The sequence below is a fragment of the Eleutherodactylus coqui genome, chromosome 2 (assembly GCF_035609145.1).
Source record: "Eleutherodactylus coqui strain aEleCoq1 chromosome 2, aEleCoq1.hap1, whole genome shotgun sequence".
NCBI lineage: Eukaryota > Metazoa > Chordata > Amphibia > Anura > Eleutherodactylidae > Eleutherodactylus > Eleutherodactylus coqui.
This window is the reverse complement of record NC_089838.1, coordinates 20,996,409-21,021,278: the sequence shown is the minus strand read 5'-3', so window position 1 is coordinate 21,021,278 and position 24,870 is coordinate 20,996,409. Positions and strand designations below refer to the sequence as shown.

Below are 24,870 nucleotides of genomic sequence, written 5' to 3'. Positions count from 1 at the left end.
GGGAAAAGTGAGACGGAAAAGGACCTGGGGGTACTAGTGGATTGTAGACTAAACTGGAGTAACCAATGCCAGTCAGCTGCTGCAAAAGCTAATAAAATCTTGGGATGCATTAAAAGAGGTATAGGGGCGAGGGATGAGAACATTATTCTCCCACTATATAAGGCACTTGTCAGGCCTCACATGGAATACTGTGTACAGTTCTGGTCACCGGTGCTCAGGAAAGATGTTACAGCGCTTGAGGGGGTTCAAAGAAGGGCAACTAAATTAATAAATGGAATGAAGGGACTGGAATACCCAGAGAGGCTAACAAAATTGGAATTATTCACCCTGGAAAAAAAGACAGCTAAGGGGCGATCAAATAACTATGTATAAATACATGAGGGGACAATACAAGGATCTCTCCCATGATCTGCTTATACCCAGGACTGCGACGGTAACAAGAGGGCATCCGCTACCTCTAGAAGACAGCTTTCATCACCAACACAGAAGAGGGTTCTTTACTGTAAGAGCAGTGAGACTGTCGAACTCTCTGACTGCCATTATGGAGTTGAGAACAAATCCCCCCCACCACCACCACCTCCAATGGGCTAATTGGCTTCTGCTTGTTTTGTTTTCTTAACCTTCCTCTGGATCAACAAAGGGGGTGGGGGCTGGAAACAGGCTAAACTAGATGGACATTGTCTCTCTTCAGCCCAACATACGTTACTATAATACAATATACAGGTGGGTATCCTACTTTCCCTAATTTCATTTGAAGGCTCAGGCCCAAACAGAGATGTTTGCTAAAGATGTGTGTCCGTAGAAAAGAATGAAAGCCGATGAAACTCAAACCAGAATAAGGGGACGTCTGGGTAGGCTGTCTGTAGGGAAGTAAAGGAAGGCAAGGATGTCCCTCTGACTATCTGTTGTACCCGAATGTCATTAGTCATTTTCCAACCCAGAAAATTAGTCATGTGCAGTTCCGGAGAAAATCAGGGTGATGAAAGAGTGGAGTTAGAGGGCCAAACTTTTTACATACGGATCCCGTGCCCACCAAAGGATCACAGGTACTGAAGAGACTTGAGAAAGAGTTTGAAGAATATAATCGGGTCTGCTGTTAGCAGGTAAGCATAGAGGTTTATGAATCTGGGCTAGACAAACCCATCTCCAAACTCACTACTTTTTCAGACTATGGAAATACCAGTCTAAGAGACTAAGCAGGATTGCTGCGGAGTGGTACCATCTTGGGTTAGGGTTTGAGACAGGACAAAGTATGAAAACTAAGCGGACTCCTTTTCGCTTCCCACACTAATTTAGAAAAGACTGCCTAAAGTCATTTAAAGAAAACGTTTGGGGGCCTAAAAGGAATCATATCCATTATTAGAAAATTAATAATGCTGAACCAAGACTATTTTTTCCCATTGTACGTCGGAGTCAGTCAGGGTGTACAGCTGAGGGGAGTCAGAGAAAACATTAATGGCCAATTAAATAATTCTGCCACTTAAAAGGAAAATTGCTAGGACAGGTGAGTTACTTTCCCCATCTGGAAGCGACACATTTAGGTGATCAGACTTCGTTAGATTCACTTTGAAATTACTCAGTTGACCGAATCTGGAGAATTTGTGAAGGATAGAGAGAAATTACATGCTAGGTTGCGAAACATACATAAAGTCTACATACAATGCCAATTTGTAACACTAAGTCAATGTGAATAACGTATGCATTGGGGTTATTGTGAATAGTAAGTGAGGTGTTTCGTCACTATCATGTACAGTAAGGAGGACAGAGTATCGCTGATAAGTACCATTCTTAACAGGGAAGGCTGCAGACAAGATACCATTGGTATGAACCTGAGCCGTAGGATCCCCTAACAGAGCCAAGATTTTCCTGAGGATCTTCAATCTGTTCAACTGATGAGCGGAAGAAAATGTGGTGAAGTCTTTACACGTGGGTGGGGGTGGGAAACGCACACAAAACAAAAACAGTATTCCGGACATCCACCAGGTGTAAGGAAATCAGTCCCTTAATTGTATGTACCATCCCATACGAAAGACAAAATGTGATTGTTCTCAGAAAAACAAAGTAATCTTGTAGATAGGATACCTTTTAATGGCTAACAAAAATACATGATGTTATAACAAGCTTTCAGACATCTCAGGGTCCTTCTTCAGGCTCGATGGAACAAATCTAAAGACATATCTAATAAATACACATGATCACATGGGAGGACATGAACAGGGTGAACTTAATTTACACAAGAAAAATACCAGAGACAGAGGGTAAGAGGGCACAGACATGTTGGAATTAATACCATTTAGATAATTAGGGAGGGATGATCATAACAGTAAATAATTAGTCCAGTGACAAGGAATACAAAATCTCTCCTTAAGACCTGCAAACAAGGAAGATGGAATAATACCTCTACTGCACCACCTGTTGGGATGGTAGAACTTCAAATCAATGTATGAGTTTTTACCATGTCTGTAAAACAACTATTGGGAATAGCACTCCTTCTGGGTGCTCTCCTTGGGGAAAAATGATGCCCCCCACCCTCCGGGTGCTCTCCTTAATGACACCTCTCCGGACCTCATTCAGACCTTTCATATTCTCCACTGATGCAAGAGCCCCGCTCCGAGGTTGATTCCATTCTTCAGGGTATCAATTAAATAAATCTTTATATTTGTTCTATTAAGCCTGATGAAGGACCCTGGGAGGGCCAAAAGCTCGCTATAACCATGTATTTTTATTAGCCATGAAAAGGTATATCTACAAGATTACTTGATTTCTTTTACTGAGAACAAATCACATTTTGGTCTACTGGCTAACATGGTACAAAACCCATTTTTTTTGTTTTACCCAATAGGATAAAATAGATGACCTACGCAAAGCAAATGTCCTGAGATACATCCATAAAAAAAAGTGGAGATCACCACGCAATACAAAATTGGGAGGCCACCTGCAAACTCCTCCATGTCTGAGGACGAGGAAGCAAAATCAACCTGGCCCTAGTTTGGGAAATAGACGTTCGCCACAACCAGCGAATATGAACCCTATTCTTTTGAATGGGATCATACACAGGAGAACTTTTTTCCCCGCATGGCGGTGCAGGAAAAATAATCGCAGCATGTCCCATCTTTCTGTGTTCTCTTGGAACGCATTGCCCATTGTTTTACATGTGGTGGGAAAACACACCGCACAGTGAGAATAATGGGAAACACTGGCCAATGAGCCACGCCGGAGGATCGCAGCTGTACTGAAGTGATGGGAGGCATTTAACACAAAAGCGCCTCGCATCTGCGGGGATATCACACGAGCGCGATATCAGGAAGAGTTTCACAGCCCGATATCAAGCTCGGCCTTGTGAAACTAGCTCATCAGAGAAATCTGCCATTAATTTCTGACTTAAGGTCCATTATAGTATGTGGCAGGTTTTTATGAATGGCTACAGTGACCCCCTCAGCCTTTGACGCTTCGATAGCCCTATGGTGCCACACAGTATAATATGAATTCTTGCAAGCTGGGAGATGCTTAAGCTGAAAAGGAGCTTCCTGGAGAAAATCAACTGAATCTATGAAGAGAATATAAAACTTTGTTCGTTGAGACCTCCAGAATTGTACAAGTAGATTTTTACAGTACCCTTGATGAGCAAGGAAAATTAAAGTGGGGAAGAGACTCCAAAAGAGAAAGAACATTGAGGAACACACACTGGGGAGTGGGGAAACCAAGACAAGACGACATACCAAACAGTCACACAAAGGGAAACAAAAACAGCTGGAAGCATTCAGCCGCTGGCAATTTAGGGAGGTGAAAGCCACACTAAGAGCTCATGTCCATGGGCGGGTTTGAATTCCGAGATCCGTGTGGGGCACCCGGATGCCCATAGACAATCATGGGCCCCCGCAACTTAATTGAAGCACACGGGTTTGTTTTTCGTACCTTCCAGTCTGGTAAACAAATCACAGCATGCTCCATTTTGCCACGGATCCCGCAGGGACCTCTTCCATTGAAGTCGATGGAAGCAGTCCGATCTGCGGCACACCCAGAACTGTCGCTCCAGGTGTGCCGTGGGTGCCGCAGGAAAGCAGATTTAAAGAAAATCTCCACTGCGCATGTGCAGAGGCATGTCGGCCGGTGGGCCCGCCCACATGCACAGTAGAGACGACCTGCACGCATCCGAACTGGCAAGTGATAGCCTCACGTCGCAGGCAGGGTGGGATCCCACGGCTGGGCTCCCGCACACGGAACCCAACCCACCCGTGGACATGAGGCCTTAGTCAGGGGTGCACAACTCCAGTCTTCAAGGCAACACAACAGGTCATGTTTTCAGGATATCTTATAGTAAGAACACCTGTGGCAATGTCTGAGGCACCGACAATAATTACATCACCTGTGCAACACTGAGGAAATCCTGAAAACATGACCCATTGGGGCCCCATGAGCACTAGAGTTGTGGACCCCTGCTCGAAGTGGTAAGCAGCTCTCCCATACCCCAGGCCATAGTGATGGCTAAAAGTTATTAAAAGTTTTTATGCAAGTGCAGTCCCAGAAAACCCCCATTAAACTCATGTGGCTTGCCATAAAGGTGCACACCACAAAATTCCCCCGCAGTAGGATGTCAAACCAAGTTCTATACCAGCACCCATTCCCCACAGTCGTGTACCTTGGCGCTACATTATGTCACAGCCCATCTCGGTAGGATGATGAAATCCCAAGAGAGTAAATTAACTAAATAAATCATAACACATAATTTGGTCTTTTAAAGGTTTTTATTTTTATACATTTTTTTTTGTATTAAAAAGGAAAAAGTAGAATTACCACAAATTACCATGACTAAAGCACAGCTATAAGCAAATCATAACGCAATAAGAATGGATACTCTGAATAATATTAATGTTATAATACAAGCGTCATTCAAGTATTTTACATTTTATTTTTTTTTTATAATTTTTTTGTGTGTTTTTGCTTTAAATTTGTCTGTTCTTTAATGATTTACTGAAGTATAACGGGCAAGATTATGTACTTGTAGCATTCCATGTTGAGGGAAAGCAGCTTGCATGGAGTTTTAAGTCAAATCTTTGCGTGTGTGTGGAATTTTGGAGGTTGGCATATGATTGCATGGGGAACAATTGGTAATGATGACCATGCCAGAACCTGATTAATTAAGAGTTTCTGGAAGTCTGATGTCTTAAGAATCTAGAACAGTTGTGAAGCCTAGAACACAATAGTGTGCACTCCCATACCAGGGCCTAAATGCCACTGGAATACCAATTACACACCGGGTAGCATGAAATGAATGGTATGAAGAGATTCCCTGTGCTGGCAACTAGGTAGCTTGGTACCGGTAAAAGAACGTCCAGTACTAAAGTAATGAAATATCTTGTATAAGGTGCAACGGATTTGGAAATGGCCTTTTTTTTCACTTCCTCGAAAACCAAAAAATTCAAAAGAGGAGCAAATTAAACCAAAACTTGGACATGTAGTCAAGTCTATAAAAATGGAGGCCAAGAAGGGGGTTTGTAGTCATGACCGATATCTATATATAATATATCTATACATAATAGAAGATATAGGTTTTCTTAGCACAACCATCCTCCCCCCTCACCTCCGCCCACCCTGGAAAAAGACTAATTTCGGGTTACAGTTTACCCTTTCCGCTGCATAAAAGTGTAAAAAGGAGGAGGGGGTACCAAGAGGTTGTCTTAAAGCACCATCAAGATGTCTTCAAGGGGATTTTGAGGGTTCTATAGACACTCATTCCTGCCCCTCACCCATACTCCACAAAAGACCACTCTACTAAAAAAGAAGAAAAAAAGTAGGGAACCGCTGGCAGCCAGACACCAGCGATGGTGATCGCAATTTTGATTTTTAGCTTCAGGCAATACGAAGGGAACCGTTCGCTTCCCTTAAGTCGCCAGCAATAAAATATTTCCTTAAGGATCCAGCCCTATATTTATTTGAATGCAATAAAACCCTATTGCAGAAGAAATGACATCATGCAGCGAGAACCAATAGTTGAGGGGAACAGGGGTATAAAATTTCAAAAAAAAAAAGAGGAAATGACGACCTCTCGATTTGTGAGTCAGCAGCAGCAGCAGCTGAATCGGAAAAGAAGCAGGGAAGCAATTCTGCATGGTGGCCAAAACCATAATCTATTTGCAATGAACACAAAAATACCATGGTCCGGCCCACAAAACAGCTACCCCCGGGGGACACTAAGTTTTTTGTTGAAATCTGAGACTCTTGTAAAAATATAATTGATCAATGCACAGGCTAGAGGACCATATGTGCGTGAAAGCCACAGGAGGATACAGTAACTTGAGGATTGCAACATTGTGTTTGTCTTGTAGCGTCACGAACACGCTTCTGAAGGTTGCCCTAAATCGCCTGCCTTGACCCGCCTAACCAATTATATGAAATGTCAGTTCACATTGTATGGAATTGGCAGTTTATGCCGAAGCCAAAAAGTTTACGTAAAATGTACAAAGGATTCTGCACCTTGTTCAGACTGCTCTCCCATCAGAGGCGGCCATGAGTTGGGAGGTTTTTTTTTTCCCCCCCTACCAGATATACCAGCTTCAAAAGCCAAGATGGTAACGTGGCAGTGATGTGGTTAACTCAGTCAAAAAATGAAGGATGTTCTTGTTATCTTCAGCCTGTAGAGAACTCAAAATCATGGTGGACATGGAGGACCTGGACTTTTCCCAACATTTGGTAGATTTATATGCCTAAATGACACAGCAGATTCACAACAACCAACCCTGTGTGTATACGTCTATATACGTGTGTATACATGCTTATATAAAAAGATATATATACGCACGTGTACACACCCCAACACCTCAATTCAATACTTGCCAGGATGGGGGAGGGTGGGGATGAAGGAAGGAGGGGGGGGTTACAGTTATTTTCTGCATCGAGTGACAAACAGTCCTGTAAATACCCGATTGGGTACAGCAATGGTCAAAAAAAATCTAAAAAACAGGTGGCAGTGATGAAAGGGGGTTGAAATCGTTGCCACACGCCGTCACCACTCTGCAGTCTTTGCTTCTGATTGGCTGCTGCCGATCCTTGTGTAAAATGGCAGCTCTCTGCAAGTTTCAAGGTTACAATAAGGCAACTTTTTGTACTCTGTTTAATCATCGCTTAGAATAATTGTAAAGGGAAAGTGAAGGCAGTTTTTTGTGATTTTTGTTTGTTTTAAAGTTTTTTTTTTCTAGTTTTTTTTCCCATTTTTTTTTTCTTACGCAGCCACTTCCTATTAAAAATTTTTCTGTAGTTTTCTCTTTCATAGTCTGAAGTAACAATAAAACAAAAAAAAAAAAACAAATAAAAATATATATATATCTTTAAAAAGAAAAAGGAAAAAAAAAAAGCAGGGCAGTCGTGAAAGCAACGTGCTTGTGTGAAGGTGTTGTTTTAACAATTCCGCTGTAGGAGCAAGTGAAGCCTAGAAATACACCGCCACCTGGTGGACAACTGTTAGGTCCTCCACGTTGCAACTGGAAGAGGAATCCTTCTCAGAGCCACAAGATGACAGCAGATAGACCCCAAAAGGGCTTCAAAGCAAATTGTTTTTTTTGTTTGTTTTTTTAACTAGCTATGTATGTGATGACATCTTGTCCTTTCAAAGCCAGTAACAGCAAAATTCTGGTAGTCCATTCAGCAAATCAGGAGCAGAGATGATGCCTGCAATTGTTTTGCCACCCAGGCAGCCCCTGCTCACAGGGAGGGCAGCATTTCAATAATTTAAAGGAAAAAAAAAAAGATTAAAATAAAAAATTCTCTCCCTCCCCGTACGAGCCCCTCCCTCCAGTTTCCTGCTAAAGGGGAAGAAAAAAAAACAACAAAAAAAAAAAACTAAAATTTTTATATCCCTAAGCAAACTAAAATTTTCTTCTTTCGTTTGGGATAAGCATCCGCCACCCTTGCAGGAAAGCCATGGGATCAGTCAGTTTTCTCCAGAACGTGGAGTCTCTGATTACGGTATAATCATTTCCGATAGGAAGTGGAGGGAAATCCCACTCTGTGAACCATACATTCCTCCCCACCGCCAGGAAATCTCCCATATGTTCACCCCCATAAAACCAGCGCTCTTTTTTTTCGGAGCCTTCTAATTTCCTCCTCCTGATCTTTCGGAATCAAAGGCGGCAGATGAGGGTTGGCTTTGGCCTTTGGCGTCCTCCTTTGTTGTGTTACTGGATGACTGGTGACCTGATCCTTTGCTGGAAGACTGAGAGGGGTATCTTCTCCTACCTTCACCTGCGGACAGAGAGGGGCGCCTCCTAGAGCCTGCATCTTCTCCCATCGGTGGCTGGAAAAAGGAAGGGTGAAAATCCCATTAAACAAAAATTCCGATGAGGTTTAATACAGCTGTGTTAGATTAGAAAAACATGGCTGCCGTCTTCCAGAAACAGCGCCATTCTTATTCATGGGTGGCGTCTGCTATATCGGCTGTGCGCCATTCACCTGAAGTAGCCTGGGCTGCAATACCACACACAGCCTATAGACAAGTGTGGTGCTGTTTTAGAAACAAACACCCACCCTTGTCTAATATTGTACATGCCTACACAACCTCAGCCATCATTACATTAGGACCTTTTTTTAAATTACACAATTGAAGGCTTTTCCTGGACTCAAAAAGGGCTTCGTTGCAACCAGGAATTAAAGGGGTTGTACAACAATCAACTGTAAGCCCCACAGATACCCAGAGCAGGGATGCGGTGATCCCCTCTTCTCCTCACTATGGGCTCACTGCACCCAGACAGTGATGTGGAGATTATATGGAGAAGCAGTTGCACATGTGGGGCGCCGGTCCCTGGGGCTAATGGAAATAGCTGAGTACAAGCACTTTTCAATCTCCTCTTTACTATGAGAGGGTGCGATGAGTCCACAGTGAGGAGGAGAGGGCGACGAGACCCCTGTTCTAGGCATCAGTGGGAGTCTCAGTGGCGAGACCCCCACAGATCAGACTCTTATCACCTACCCTATGGGTGTAAAAGTGTCAATTGTGATGCAGCTCTGTGCTCACGCATGTGCACTGTCACTCATTCATTCCAGCAAATCAATGGGTGTTCTGGTAATCGTAAAACTGAAGCGCTCGGTATCTCCGCTGATCAATGGAGTGGAGAGTGCACAAGTGTGACAGCCTCTCCATTCATTCCTGGATGCTCAGGACCCCCGTTTTTGGAATTGGCATACCCACACCAGTCAGCAAGATATCCCCTATCCTGTTGATAGGCTCTAACTTGAGCCTATCAACAGCATAGGGGATATCCTTGACAACCCAAGATTAGCAACCTGTCCTAAAAATTGATAATCAATATAAAATTGGTAGGGGTTCGCCTCCTGGCACCCAAACCAACTGCCAGTGACATTATGTTCATCAGTCACATCACCTGACAGCAGATAGAAGTAAATGCGACAGCAATGCCAGACCTTGCATGGTGCTGTGTCTGCCGCAGCATTTGCCCGATTGCAGTGATCACTTGAACACCTGATTGGCGAGGCTGTCGGACTTCCATCACTGTTATATTGATAACAAATCCTAAGGACAGGTCATCAATGTAGGTCCTGGATAACCCTTTTAAAGCGCATCAACCCATTCTATAATGTAGGCCATGATACATTATAGCTGAAAGCCATTTTCATTTATTACAGCTCTGCATGAGAAAACATTTACAGTCGCTTCCTAACAAGCATATTCCAATATTTAACACCTTCAGGGCCACCACACGTGTCCAGCGTTACTTACATCCACTCGGAAATCCTCTAGCCGGCGGAATTTACTCAGGTATTCCTGCAACTTTGGATCGATATCCAAGTTTTTGGCTTTGGAATATTTCAAAAAGGCCCAAAATTTCTCAAGTCCGTACAGTTGACCTTTGAAGAAAGAACAAACGATTACCTTAATGCAAAGACGAATGTATAAGTATACATCAAGAGGTCCCAATCCTCACCTGTCTCATAATCCCTCCGGGTTTCTTCCTGGAAATCCCGGAATATGTCCACTCTGAACTTTTTCTCGAGGCCATAACTGTAATATCGGAAAAGGCACTCCAAGCCATACCTGAAGACAAAGGCAAACGTTAGGCTTGGAAAAGCGAACAGCCAACATATTCACAAATAAACCCAAGAAACTGTCACCGACCTGTAGCCTTCCTTTCCATCCTCAACCGCAAGCTGCCGGAATTCTTCATACATCTTCTTGTTGAAGTGATCGCGAAGGAAGAAAGACCAGAAACGGAAGAGGGTGTTCATCTCTTGGGACTGGCCAATGCCTAGCCGTTTCCTCTCTGGGAAGGAAAACAAAGAAAATAAGTAAAATTCCCAGCGTGAGGGTAAAGGGTGATCAGCAGTCTTCATGGTCACGAAGCCTTGTCTCCTTACCATTAAGGCAACGTCGGCGGTACTTGTGGTAAACATGTTGTGTGAATCCATTCTCTTTCAGCAGCTCATGAGATGGATGTTGGAACTTTGGCAGAGACTGAGGTGTACATCCGTAGTTGCTCAATGCTGGAGCACCTTCAGAGGGACTGGTGTTGGAGCTGCAGGAAAAATGGATGTATTTCTTAAAGGGCAGCCACTTAGGATATCTATACATTCTATACATTCATCTCCTATGAGCTAGGCCAGATACACCTGGCCATAATGCAAGTTGCACCTAAAGAACGTGGGCGCAAATCTCATTCAACAGCAGCACATAGACACCCATCGGTAAGCAAGAACACGGCCCATTCACTAATATGCCATGAAAACAATACTTCGTGTGAATAGGTTTACAGGTTATAAAGGGCCCGTTTGTGGAATTACACAAGGGCCCGAAAATACGTCCCTGTGCATCTGGAAGAGTCACATGGGTACATACCGAAACCAACATAGCAGGCATCCAAAATTCTTACTAGATTCTACTATAAGCTCCCAACTTACCTCACGGAGGCAGTTCGTGGTCGATGTTCCCTTGAATCCATTACCCACCCAACGTGGCATTCCATGGGTGGGTTAGAGCTGTGACGCGTTTTTCTTTTTCTTGGCGTCTGAAAATTGAAAGTGTTTCAGGATGTTAAATAATGGGCAATCCCGTCATACTGCCATTTTCCTGTCTCAGTATATGCTGCTGTTGCTAGACTATGCCGTCACTTGACCCTTTGGCGCCACAGTGATCACCATGATGAAGGAATGAAGATCTCTTTGGTATTCCCCCCGTACAGTACCACCACATTCTAGTAATCCTTGGGGTCTCAGTTGTTCAGTGTGCAGCTCCAGGACATCAAGTAAACTAGATAGGGTGGAGCGTAAGAGGGGGGAAGCTCAAAGACCGCAGGACCTAATGAGGCATAAAGGCAACTTTGTAATCCTAAAAAGTTTGCTCCATTGATGTACAAGGGGACTCTGGCCATGACGCAGCCAAAGCCGGGCTCATAGGTTTACCGCGTATTACGCGGGCTCTGTACACAGCATTACATTACCTCATAAAGTTCCGATTGCATTAGCGTCTCGGAATTGCTTAATACGTGAGCGTAAAAAATATAAAAGTGTAGCATGTTCTATTTTGTCGTGTATATATGCAAGATAGAGCCCATTGTTCTCTATGGACATGTGTGTATATATATATATATATATATATATATATATGTGTATATATATATATATATATATATATATATATATATATATATATATATGTGTATATATATATATATATATATATATATATATATGTGTACATACATACATACATACATACATACATATATATATATATATATATATATATACACACACATACACATACATACATATATATATATATGCGTGCCCATAGACATATAATTGAGTATGGGCAGTATGTATATACACCATTGCGGGAATTTCGCCACCATACGCAGCAGTATACAGGGTCACGGCCGGCTCCATAGCTGTTAAAATGCTGCTGGGCCCCTGCAGTGTTTTACGTTTACTGCTGTGTGAGCCGGGCCAAAGATGACAGTGAAGCCCTGCAATCTCCTAATCATACAGAAACCAATGCAGGCTAGTTGCTGTGACCCGCTGTACATATCGAAAGAAATCCAACCCTGCTGGATTCTGTGAGCTGCAGGTCATGGCGGCGGCAGCAACTTGCAAGGCAACCGCATTGAGTTCTACCAGATTGTGAAATCACAGGGCTACACTGCGGAAGGCAAAGTCACCATGTAACCCTAGCCTAAAGGTCCTATCAATGTGACATGACCCCAAGTCAAAGATTGGACTATATCTGGCCATTACTCTAGGGCTTGCACAGCCACTCTGGCCGCGCACAGGAAGATTGCAGTGTCACACTACAGCATGCGTCTAATTACTGTTCATAGGGTTGTGTTATCTGTAACCTACTGTGACATGACAGTCACAAAAAATCCAAAACTCTTGAATTTTTAGTCACCGGACTAAGTCATACGTTACTTTGTATCAGACAGCAAGTTACCTGTAAGCTGTGTGCAGTTTGGCCATTTTTTCTAAGATCCAAATCACACCAAGTCGTACAAGTTTCTTGCTCATGCGACCTTTCGGTCAGGGCGCTTTCACACGTCGCTGATTTGCTGCAGATTTTGGTGCAGATCTGCAGCATATTTCACCATTCCAATTTAAATACAATTGAAAGAGTGAAATCTACTGCAGATCCGCAACAAAATTTAACAATGTGTGAAAACACCCTAAACCAGGAAAAGTAACCATACCAACTTCTATCTGCATCTGAAATCATCAAGACAATTCCTCACCTTTGCATCAATCGTTCTTCCCTCTTTCACTACAGGGTAAAACCGAGGAGTAAGCGTGGGATCTTTCAACCGGGGCGTCCGTGGGGTGCGGGGCGTCCGAGCATTGCGGTAATTTGGAGATTCAGGGACTGTGGTCGGTAGGGAACGGGCAATTGTGGAGGGTTCAGGAGCACCAAACAGCTTGTTTGCCAAGGCATCAGTGGGAACTGCAAATTAGTAACAATAGCAGAAAGTGTTAAACTCCAGGATACACAAAGTTACATTTCTCTACCTATAAAAACGGTAACGCCCCCCCAAACATCTCTTGCAATGCTTTTTGGATCTCACAAAACAGACCCTGCTGGCCATTTCCAGTACTGCAGGACAACTGGAGCATACAGCAGAACGCCCATCAAAATAATGTGCGTCTATTAATTGTTATACGAGATCAGCCCTCTAGTGGAGAGAGCAGAGAGCTGCACGCAATGCATTTGTTAATGGAGAGGAGGATCCACAAGCAGGGGGACAAAAATTAGCATATAGCAGTAGTTTCTCAAAACGTTTAATAGGAGCATGTCATGGGAGTAAAGGTCCATCAATTAAAGTCATTACCATTCCAGAAATGTACGTGATGCTAAATGATTACCTTGCTGAAATCTTGGAGGTCCGGGTGGAACTTCCTGATTTGGATCGACAGGCGGTTCTGGGGTTAAAGTGTCAAACTGCTCCCGAGTGATCATGTTCACCTTCTTAAAGTTCTCCACTTCTTGCTGCAATGAGAAAGGATGCAGATTGATATTAATAGCACTGAACTGGTTGTACTACACCGGAGATCGCCACATGTCATGTAACCCTTAAAGGAGTTGTGCCAAGTTTAAGCTTCTGTCCTGTTCACAGGATAGAGGATAAAGGTGTCTGATCAGTGGTGGTCTGACCGCTGGGACATTCACCGATTACAAGAATGGGGTCCTTTGACCATTATGAATGGAGCGGCGTCGGAGCACGTGTGCTACTACTCGCAGAGTACGGCGCTCTGCTATAGGCACACATAAAGGGGGACATGATGGACGCCAATTCTTGTGATCAGTGGCGGCCCCAGCGGTCAAATCCCCACCGATCAGACACTTATCACCTGTCCTATAGATAGGGGATACGTTTAAAACTTGGTACAACCCCTTTAACAGTCATGTTCATCTAGATTTCTGATTGGTATATTCACCTCCATCTAAGTACTTGGTAATTAACATGTTCTCTAGTACAGGAACCAGTGAGGTGATAGGGACGACTTAACACCACGATAACCCCAACAACTTTTTGGGTCCCCTTTACATGGAACAGTTCACTCCCAGCGACCGAACGATGAATGATAATTTGTTTGCTATTCAGTTTATGCAGGTATAAAAAAAATAAATAAAAACTATGATCGCGTTGTGTAAAACAGACAGACCGTCATTAGTCTGTGAATTACTGCCCAATTACGCTTAATGAAGTTGGGCGGGCAGAAGCGATCTCCGACATGCTCCACCTCCATCCACTGAGCGATTATTGCTTCTGCGTAAAATCACAGGAGAGATAATCGTTGGGGGTGACTTTTACATCGTTCTGTGTAAAAGGAACCATAGAGCTTACAGGACCTTTACAGAACAGATATCGCCTCCTAATGGTGTTCAGGGGGATACAGAGTTGGGTGATCCTTGCTTAATAACTCCTACAAATGCAGCCATCATCAAAAGGGGTTAATTAAAGACACGTATAAGAAAGCAAAACTAAATATCAAAAATCGAAAATGAGGAATTACAGCAGTCGGAGCAACAAACCAAGTAATCCCTAAGAAGTGAAGACCATCTAGCAGTACCTTTAAGATGCACAGGCTCTGGAGAGAAGACCACCACCTCTACGAGAAGTACAAGAGGACGCTCACTGAAGTGAGGCCAAATTTTAACGTTAACTGAAATGAATTGCTGATCTGTTCTAGAGAAGCTTCATAAAGGGGCAACGTACCGTGTGCCTCCCCCCCCACCCCCAATCATGCCCACCACTAGAATGTGCCCATTGACAAGTCACAGGGCTATACTATCCCACAATGCAAGGTGAGAGTTGGAAAGTGCTGTGAGGGCATGTGACTAACACATCACACAGTCAGTACACCACAGGGTACATGCCTATGCTAGACCATGTGTCAGGCAGGGGGGGAATATATACCATAAACGCCATCAAGAGAACCGGGGTATAATGACCATTTACTTTAAAGGGGTTTTCTAAAGTTCGGGAGAGAAAAAAAAAAAAAAAAAAAGCCCCCCCCCCCGCTCAGAATGGTGTAAAGAAAACAGATCTACTGGGCAGCTTACTATCCTGCGCCGGAGCCCCAGTGCCGGCCGATGGAAGTCATGTGCAGTTCGTTGTACATATGAGCGATCACAGGCTTCAGCGTCCGTGGAGGAATCACCACTAAAGCTCGGCTGAGCCGTCACACGTAAAATGAATGGCATCTGATCGCCAGCCAGGTTCTTCTGGGTTTCGAGCGGCGGGCACCAGGGATCCAACACTGGGCAGGGAGCCACAGCAACAGATACGTCCATTTTTTAAATTTTTATTTTACACAATTTTCAGCCTGGATTTTTAAATTTTTTTAAAAAAAGGTGACCTTCAGGTTTTAGTACCAAATCTTGTTCCGGGACTGATTGAAGCAGTTATACTACCTGCTGTTGGTCTTCTATGCCAATGTCCCTCCCATCCCACTGCTTCAGACTCACATTTTTAGCGGATATCTTCAGACTGACTAATCCCCTCAGTGGACTGGTAGTGTTAGACTACCAATGCACTATACCTGCTGTCTGATTGGCCATCAGTGTTCACGTGGTTGGTGCTGGCCAATCAGAGAGCAGTGCACAGTATGTATTAGGTAGCTTAAAAATCGCAGCTGCCATCCTTAACAGTTGAAAACAGGATCCCGAACCAGCAGATTGGAGGGGGGAAATAAATCAGCAGAGGACGACAGTAGCAGGTAATATACTCCATCTTCTGGTCCTGGGACACAAAACCCAAGGGTTGTTTTAAGTCCAAAAAACCCCTTTAAAAGTGAAACACTTCCCTGGAGCCACTTACTGAAAGACCAGAAATTGCTTCTAAACCATTTTTATATTAAAAGTGATCTAAAAACCATAAGAAATCGGACATTCCGAAAAATTTTTTTCCTTAACAGCATTAGCAGTTTTACAACAGCAGCCTGCATTAAGAAGAAAGTAGCCTGTATTCTGCTGATAGCTCTTGGGAATATCAGATTACCCATAGTTTTTCGGGAAAGCTCTTAATCATTTTCTCGGAATGCTTGCCCCCAGAGGTAGTGTTTAGGCGATTGCTACTTAAAAGGTGTTGTACCAAGATTACAAGTTACCCCCTCCTGTCCATAGGATAAGGAATAACTTGCTTATTGTTGGGGGGGGGGGGGGGGGGGGGGGGTCTCGTTGCAGAGAGCCCTGCTGATCTTAAGAATGGGCATCCCAGGTCCTCCATCCCCCATAACTTGCTTATTGTTGGGGGGGGGTCTCGTTGCAGAGACCCCTGCTGATCTTAAGAATGGGCATCCCAGGTCCTCCATCCCCCATAGGAAAGAGGAGACTGAATGGAGCTTTCAATGGAACTTTGGAGATAGCCAAACGGTGAGCACTCTGGTATTTCGATAAGCCCTACAGAAATGAATGCGCACTGAATATGCACATTCAGCCAGTGCTCAATTCATTCTATCACTGCCGGGAAAGAAGTGACTGGCAGGAGGGCACAGGGGTCCCCTGTTCTTGAGATACTGCTGAGACTCCCCACCTAAGATGCCAACTTATCAGCTAGTTATTCCCTGTTTATAAGATAAGGGATAACCTGCAATCGTGGTTCAACCCCTTTAAGTAATGCTCTTCTAAACATGATCTACAACATGATTGGTAACTGCTAAGTGAACAGTTGTGTACAAGGGGCCTACCAGAACTTCTAAACTACAAGAGTCCTCAAAGGGCCTTCAGTGACCTCCTTGAGGAGTCTGGTAGGGACCTGGAATTTGGGCAACACCCCCTTTTGCTTACCTTGATCTGTGAATACTCTGGTTCAAACTGCTCCGTCCACAGGTCCTGCTCGTAGTAGTACAGACCATCATTGATTACTTTGGCCCATTCTGAACTCATCTTCGCCCGAGACGTGTGGTTGCCGGTCCGATCTCCGCCAGGATGCTTGCGCAGTGAAGGTGGGGTTTGAGTGACAATAAGGATTTTGTTTACATCCCGGTCATCGATCTCATAATCCGAGTCCTCATCCGACCAGTCGGTGAAGGTGTTCTTCCTGCCGTCTATCTGCTCCATCTCCTCGTCGAACATGAAGTCCAGCTCTTCAGGCTCATCCTGCTCTTTGGGAGGTTTTGAGGGTGTCACTGCGGTGGGTGACGTCTGTGCTACGGGTTGTTTCGAGTCATCTGGCTTCTAGGTGAAATCAAAAGAAGCATTACTACCAAGTATCAGCAGTTGGAAAGAACAGACGGTTACGGAAAGAACATCGAGTCCCTCATCTAAACTTTCAGCAGGATTTACTACATTCATCTCAATCACAAAACATTGCTGTAAAAAGGGATAAAAATAGACAAAATATGGATGCATGAATGAAATTAGAAGGGAGCAGGCTTTTTTTGTCCTGCGATAACCAACCAGGACACTGTAGACCACGAAGAGGCCACGCTGCTCGTCAAGCGCCCTCCAACATCATAACATATCGATGGTTTGTCCTTACGGGGGGTAGAATTGATGGCCCTCCCTTAACAGCCAGCATTTTTTTTTAGAAGGCATGGATGTGCTACGTGATTGTCTGGCATACAGCCCTGGAACATGGATTTCAATATTTTTGTTGTTGCCCCTGTAAGAAAATAAGACCTAATCCCAAAGTTGAAGAGTATATGAGAAATCTGCATTCCGCGACCGCTGCTACGACTGAAGTAAAGAAAGCGTACCTGAAGTGGCCACTTCTGCTACAATACATGCATGGAGCAGTCGTTGGACCTGTATACATTCCAAGGACTCAACGTGAATCTCCGTGCCCATCATAGCAGGAGGCGGCCATTTTGAATACACTTACTTTAGTCAAAGTAGCGGAAAGTGGATTTCTGCTTCTCACCTTCTACTATTCAACTTTACAATTGGGTTTTACTCTCTAACTCTTACAAATGCCACAAAATTGAAATTAATCTTCCAGGATTTTGTCACGGATCATCCACTATGTGTGAACACATATGCCCTTGCCGCCACAACTAGTCACCTCCACGCCTAACAAGCCCTAACTGCCTGGCCGTAAGGAGACTGTACCGACAGGGCATCAAGGTAAAACGAACACAGGTCAGTGCACTTATCTACAGGTCAAGAAAAAGGTTGCAGTGTTACACTTTGGTATGTAAGACGCTTAGTCTGAAATCCTAACCTTGGTTTTGGCTGGAGAAGGCCGTGGCCTCTTCTTCACTTCTATCCAGCTCTCAGAGTCCAGGTCTGGTAAACTGGCAGAAAGCCCTTTTGGCATGGTCTTTAGGTTGCTCACTTCCTCGGTTTTAGTAGCCAAATTAGGGCTGGAGGTCCGTGGAGAGCCAGGTGCAGATTCTGGAAACACAATATGGTCATTAATACAAAGATGGCTGTACCACAGCATTGCTGTGGAATGGGCAAGATGGAGGATTAGGCATTTTAGTTCAATTTCATACATTTTACCATTTACACCTAAGAAATTTACATATCCGGCTCTACTCTGCTCTGACTCTTAACAATTCACTCTTATCCAAAACTATATACAGAACTCTGCCCCTTGTTGCTGACTTCACGTCTCCAAGCATCTTCTGCTGGTTCAATGTCTTTAATCAGTCCAAGCAGCTGAACTGTTTTGAGGGACATTCAGGGTGGAATTTCTGAAAAATGGCATTTCATACACCAATCAAAAGCTCATTGGACTGGAGTAAGATGCGCCAACTTTTATTAAGAGGTACATGTCTTTATGGTAAAATTTAGAACATCTTAGGGTGTCCCTGTGCCAAAAAATGAGATCTACACCAGCTATTATCAGACTTACACAATAGTTTGGCGCCATCTACTGGTACAAATGTAATAAATCCACTGGTCCAATGGTACTCATGCCCTCTCCTGGCTAACTTTAAACTTTTTTAAGCAGTTCCTGACAGCCAACAGACTATCAATGCCTGGGGTGAGGAGCGTGGTTACAAAAAGCTCATAGTTAACAAGGAAGATGCAAGACCACTATCAGGCCAGTGGATTTATTACATTTTTGCATAGATAGATGGCACAGAAAAAAATCTATCCCTGATAGCATCATATGGGAAATATGTCATGCGCCAAAATTTGTAACTTTTTCTACCAGAAAATTGCTGAAAAAGCCATGGTTAAGATAAATATGCTGCATAATACGCAGTAAATGGAACCCATTGATTTCTACTAATTCATATCTGTGCATTTTTTGCATGATTTTCAGTTGTGTGGGCAAAAAAACCCCCCCAGCATGTCCAGTTTTGACCCATTATACAGACCAAAGCAGGCCATAAAAGTGGATGGGACTTTGCAAATCCGAGAGACACGTGTGTGTGCACTGCGTATGTGTGCATAAAACAATAGTCCACTCTTGTGTGGTCTTTTACATAATACACATAGCACACACAAAAAAGGGTAAAATAAAATATTGTCCTCTTGTATGTATGGAGTGGTGGCTGAATACACATGCTGTTGCTCTACTAGTCTCTATGGGACTGCGAAGAAGTAGAGCGCTTCACTGTCTCCAGCAGTCCCACAGATGGAATGGCAGTGTGCATACTCAACTACCATTTGAGAAACAGTACGACTGTCCTCAGATCAGTGGGGGTCCCAATAGCTACTCCCGCACCAATCGAACATTTATCCCCTATCCTGTGGATATGGGCTAATTTTAAAACTTGGAAGAACCTCAAATTGGGAATGGGATCGAGCTGCAATACCACATACAAGCTGCGGGCAGGCGTGGCACTGTTTTCGGAATGCTTTTCTAATCCTAGACAACCCTTTTAAGATCATTAACTCATTAATAAAATGTCTCTTTTTGCAAACCAATTTTGGATCTAGGGTTTTCTGGGGAGCTCTCTCTTTCTGCTATTATACAATGGCGCCATCTGCTGGCTAGAGCCAGTACTGCGGTATGTGACATGCTGGAGAGGCCCCCAACAGAGTGGCCAGTAATCTACAGTAACAATACCCTGTCGGACGTCTTCAGACATCGGAAGCTGTACAGCGTTCAATCAGAATATCTTTAGACGTCAGACAGTGGATTGGAAAGGGTTAAGAGTTCAACCTGTTTCCTGAGAAGCACGGAGCAAAGTATTAAGTCCTCGCTCACACATTAGGCAATTTACGGCGCTTTACTTTGCCCCGGCATTAAGCATTCCTCATCATTGACGAGGAGTGCTAAACGCTCAAAAAAAGAACATGCACCGCTCGAAAATCAAGAGTCTCATGCATGGGCCCACAGCAACCAATCACAGTGCTGCTTTCATTTTCCAGATCAGCTTAAGAAATGAAAGCCAAGTTCTGATTGACTGCTATTCGCACCAAGGCTAGATCAAACAAACAAGTCCACAAACGCACTCACCCGTCTCCTTCTGGAACCCCTGCCTTGGTACAAACTCTGGGCAGTTAATAAGCTGGGTGAAGTCCGTCTGAGAAGCATCAGAAAGAGAAGGTCCGGGCAGAGGCCAAGCATTGGGGTCCTCTTTTCGCCTGATCTTCTCGTCGATTATTTCTACAACTTTACTATCTTTTAGTGCCTAAAACAAAACAAAACAGTTAATAAAACAAGCGTTGCACCCCGCCCTTCTGTAAAACAGGGCAGGGGCCAGGAAAACGCCCAGGTGCCACGCGGATTAACCGCCTCACCTTAACTATAAGTCCAATGTCAGTGGTGAGAGCCTGCACCCGATGAAAGCTGGCTATTAACCCAATGGGCAAGAAGCCCTCAGAATCCATCTTCCTGCGCAGGAAGAAGTCTCGCTGTAGATTGTCCACACTGAAGTAGTATTCACTGAAAACAAGACAACTGAAGGTTAGTTTCCATCAAACTACATACAACAAGTACAACGCTGCTTCAGTTTTTTTGGATCTGGTGATTTGCCCACGACATAAGTAATAGATCCCTTAACCCCTCAGTGACCAAGTTTTTTGTTTTCCCCCCTATTTTCGCTTTTTTCTTCCCCCTTTTAAAAAATCATAATTCCTTTATTTATCCATCGACGTAACTGTATGAGGGCTTGTTTTTTGCGGGACGACTTGTATTCTTCAATGGTAATATTACTGTACAATACAATGTACTGAAAAACTTAAGTGGTGAAATATGGAAGAAAAAAATGAAATTCCGCCATCTTTGGGTGCGTTTCTACGGCGCACAAACTGCAACAAAAATGATATGATAACTTTATTCTATGGGTCAGTATGATTACTGCGATACCAAACATGTGGGTTTTTTTTTTTTGGCTGTACTACTACTTCTTTTCAAAGATATTTCTTTTTTTCAATTATTTTCTGCCGCCATTCTTCTGAGCGCAATAATTTTTTTATTTTTCTGCTGACGTAGTTGTGTGTGGATTCACTTTTTTGCGGGATATCCTGTAGTTTGCATTGGTACCATTTTGGAATGCATAAGCATTTCTGGCGTTCTGTACCTTTTTTTTTTCCAGATGACGTTTACTGTGCGGTGTAAATAATGCATTACTTTGATAGATCTGACTTACGGAAACAGCAATACCAAATATGTATTTTTCTTTTATTAGATTTTATTATAAATATGGCCAAAAGGTTTTTAATAAAACTTTTATTGCCTTTTTAAAATAAGTAAAATTTATTGATTTTATTTTTTTTTTTTAGTCCCACTGGGGACCACAACTTGCAATGCTTTGATCGCTCCTGCCGTATGATGTAATGCTATAGCATTATCTCATACTGTAATCTGACAGGCAGTCTATCAGGCCAGCCCACAGGGATGGCTTGATAGGCATTCTGCCATGACAGCCCTGGGGCCTTTCAGAAGGTCCCCAGTTGCGATGACACTCGCACGTCTCCCTGTGATCTTATCGTGGGGTGCCGTACGGGACCCCCGAACATCGGTCAGGGGATTTAAATGCCGCTGTTAGAATTGGTAGCAGAATTTAAGAGTCAACAGCCCTGATGAGCCGCGCGGCTCATTGGAGGGGATGCTTTGCGGGTGTCAGCTGTTAGAAACAGTCGATGTCCACTTAGGATAGGGGTTAAGTGTCTTGATTTGTGGGGATAAGTTTATATCTCGGGATAACCACGGATCTCAAGACTGGCTTCTATCTGAAAAAGGGATCGGGATGGAAGGTGAAGTGAAACTACTACACCCAGCATGTACTACATGACAGGCACGCTGGGAGTCCAGTTATCAACATCTGGAGTCACATGTTGAAAATCAATGCACTGGGCTGTGCAGTTGTATTATGTGAGCTAGCAGAGAATGGCGCAGCCTGCGGCTTTCTAGCGGTTGGGAACCTATGCCCTGACAATACATGGTGGGAGTGGTAGTTACACAACACTGGACTATGCTGCTGTATAACGGAGCTAGCACAGTCTATGGAGGAAGATTAGGCTACCATCCTAAAGTTTACATCTGGAACTAATTAGCCATTTCAAATCAGTACGTCCGTTTGCAGGCGCAAAAAGTACAGTAAGATACGCCGCTGCCTGCGCAAAAACACATTGCTTACATGCGCTTACGTTCGTTTGAAGCCGGCCTTTGACCAAAATTCACAAGGGGCGGATTTTCCACATAGAATATTCGCAGCATTTACATCCGCAGCAGCGTTGCGGAGAGGAGCACGAAATCAATGCAGAAATGGACCTGCGATGCGGCGTTTACATGTGCAGCATATCGCTTCTAGCAGTGGATTGGGTGCAGAAAGCGTGCGAATTTCTGCCACAGACGCAAGTGGAGAAGACGAAATCCACAATAGCGGCTGCTGATGTTCCAAGCAGAAATACGCAGATAATGCGCATCAGGAATCGTGTATTTTGAAATCATATTTTATCTGTGAAAACGCTACAGATTTTCCGAGCGCCAAACCTGCGGCAAATCGTTGTCATGTGCCCGCCATTCCCACTTACATCTGCCTCTTGATGTAGTCCTTCAGCAGCTCCTGGTCCACGCTGTACAGCTCCGAGCTGCTCATGTTGTCGTAGTAGTAGGTGATGTTACTGGAATATTTCGGACCTCGGGGCCCGTCGGTACCATCAAACTTCCTGTACCCGTACGAATAGTCAAAGTGAGCTGTGGGAGAAAAGACGAAAAAATGAGGAGGTGATAATCAAGATGGCTGCCCTGTACCAAACTACTATGGTAGAGCGGTGCATGTGGTTGTAGTCACCGGCATCAGAGGAAGCACCCAAATGAGGCCAAAATTAAACTAAAACTCTCTAGACAACTTTGTAGCAGCTTTTCTCACACCCCTGTACTGTAAGGTTCCGCTGTTACTCCTCCTGGAAATTTTGCAATACACTGACAGGCGGGTATTACCATTCGCCTTGTCAATGTCACTACGCAGAGTCCAATCAGGGCCTGTGTAGGAGGCACGCCTCATTGACAAGGGAATGGTATCAATCTGGTGGTTTGAGGTACAATAAACATGGATACTTGCACAACTACAGGGTTGGCGTCCACGGAAAAGTAGGCCGCACCACACTCCTATGACAGCTGTCTGAAAGATCTCTGTTGCCCCTAGCAACCAATCACAGCGCACCTTTCATTTTACCTCAGCAATATAAGAAATGAAAGCTGCGCTGTGATTGGTTGTTACGGGGAGCAAGGACAGGTTTTCTTTTAGACAGTGTTCATAATAGTGTGGTGTTGGTCTACCCTGTTAACCCCTTAAGGAAATGGTCTATTTTGGCCATAAGAACGTGACGATTTAGGGGGAGAAAGGGGCGATTTTCATCTCCACTTTTCAAAAGCAATAACTGTAATTTTTCCATCGACACGGCCGTATGAGGGCTTGTATTTTTTGTGTGGCAAACTAGTTTTTATTGGTACCATCAACTAACTCAAGGCCAGCTGCACACAAACGGGTCAGATTCCCCATGCGGGAGCCCGCAGCAGAATACGGCCTTGTGCCCAGCCAGCAACCACGCTTACCCATCTTCTTTCTTTACCATTTGTACTGCAGGACATGCGCAGTACAGATTCTTCCCATCCCTGCTAGGCGATGACACAGAATTCATGACCCGTCCGCAATTGCCATTGCGGACAGGCCGTGGGTCGGACGGCTTCCATTGATCTCAATAGAAGTCGTCCGTGCTGACGCCTCACAAAAATAGGTTGTGCTGCAATTTTTTCCTCAACTCGCGGAAATTGCAATTATGTACCAGCCTGCAAGCAATGCAGACTGGTACTCTTGACTATAAAAAACTAAAAAAAAAAAAAAAAAGTTAATTAGTAAGCTTTTGCCACTTTTGCAAAATAAAACCCCTTTTGTTCTCTTTTTTTTTTTACATAGTTACATTTAACCCTTTGCAATTTTGGATTCAGGGTTTCCTAGGAAGGGAGGGGGCGGCTTTCTCTTTCTGCTATTATACAATGCCGCCGTCTGCTGGCTAGAGCCAGTACTGCGGTATTGGACATGTTAAGAGAGACCCCCAACAGAGCGGCCAGTAATGTACAGTAAGAATACCCTGCCGGACATCTTCTGACATCGGAGCTGTACAGCCTCCAATCAGAATGTCTTCAGACGTCAGACAGTGGATTGGAAAGGGTTAAAGTCCCATAACGTTTTTATGTCTCCACGGAAATTGTTCTGTGAGGGCTTGTTTTTTAGGTGACGAGCTGCAGTTTTTAGTAGTACCATTTCGGGGCACATACTGCTTTTGGATCACTTTTATTGTATTCTTTTGAAAGGCAAAATGAACAAATTAAGCATTTATACAAATAGGGGAAAGTGTATAAAAAGGGTTTTTCTTTTAAGTTTTTTTTTTTGCATTATTTATTTGCATTTTTTACGTTCCTGTGGGGGACTTGAACCACAAACGCTCTGATCCCTATGATATGGCATTGCAGTACTTCTGTACTTCAATGCATTATCGCTCACAGGCCATGGCAGGTCCAGACA

The 24,870-nt window shown here is 43.9% G+C and overlaps 1 protein-coding gene across 7 annotated transcripts in view; it reads right to left on the bottom strand.

Annotated features, from left to right (window-relative positions):
• Window positions 1–4,733: 4,733 nt before the first annotated feature.
• Window positions 4,734–24,870, bottom strand: part of LARP1 (La ribonucleoprotein 1, translational regulator) — a 58,748-nt gene continuing 38,611 nt past the window's right edge. For 5 of the 7 annotated variants that reach the window (XM_066590452.1, XM_066590453.1, XM_066590457.1 and 2 more), the window contains 13 exons: window positions 22,877–23,039; window positions 20,639–20,783; window positions 20,355–20,529; window positions 18,159–18,331; window positions 16,784–17,173; window positions 13,357–13,480; window positions 12,732–12,937; window positions 10,906–11,012; window positions 10,366–10,523; window positions 10,127–10,271; window positions 9,936–10,045; window positions 9,731–9,858; window positions 4,734–8,290 (listed from right to left, as the gene is read on the bottom strand). In XM_066590452.1, coding sequence (XP_066446549.1) covers window positions 8,090–8,290; window positions 9,731–9,858; window positions 9,936–10,045; window positions 10,127–10,271; window positions 10,366–10,523; window positions 10,906–11,012; window positions 12,732–12,937; window positions 13,357–13,480; window positions 16,784–17,173; window positions 18,159–18,331; window positions 20,355–20,529; window positions 20,639–20,783; window positions 22,877–23,039 — 2,225 coding nt within the window. In that variant the 3' untranslated portion in view covers window positions 4,734–8,089. The remainder of the gene's footprint in view (window positions 8,291–9,730; window positions 9,859–9,935; window positions 10,046–10,126; window positions 10,272–10,365; window positions 10,524–10,905; window positions 11,013–12,731; window positions 12,938–13,356; window positions 13,481–16,783; window positions 17,174–18,158; window positions 18,332–20,354; window positions 20,530–20,638; window positions 20,784–22,876; window positions 23,040–24,870) is intronic. The other 2 variants (XM_066590454.1, XM_066590455.1) reach the window with 1 other exon arrangement.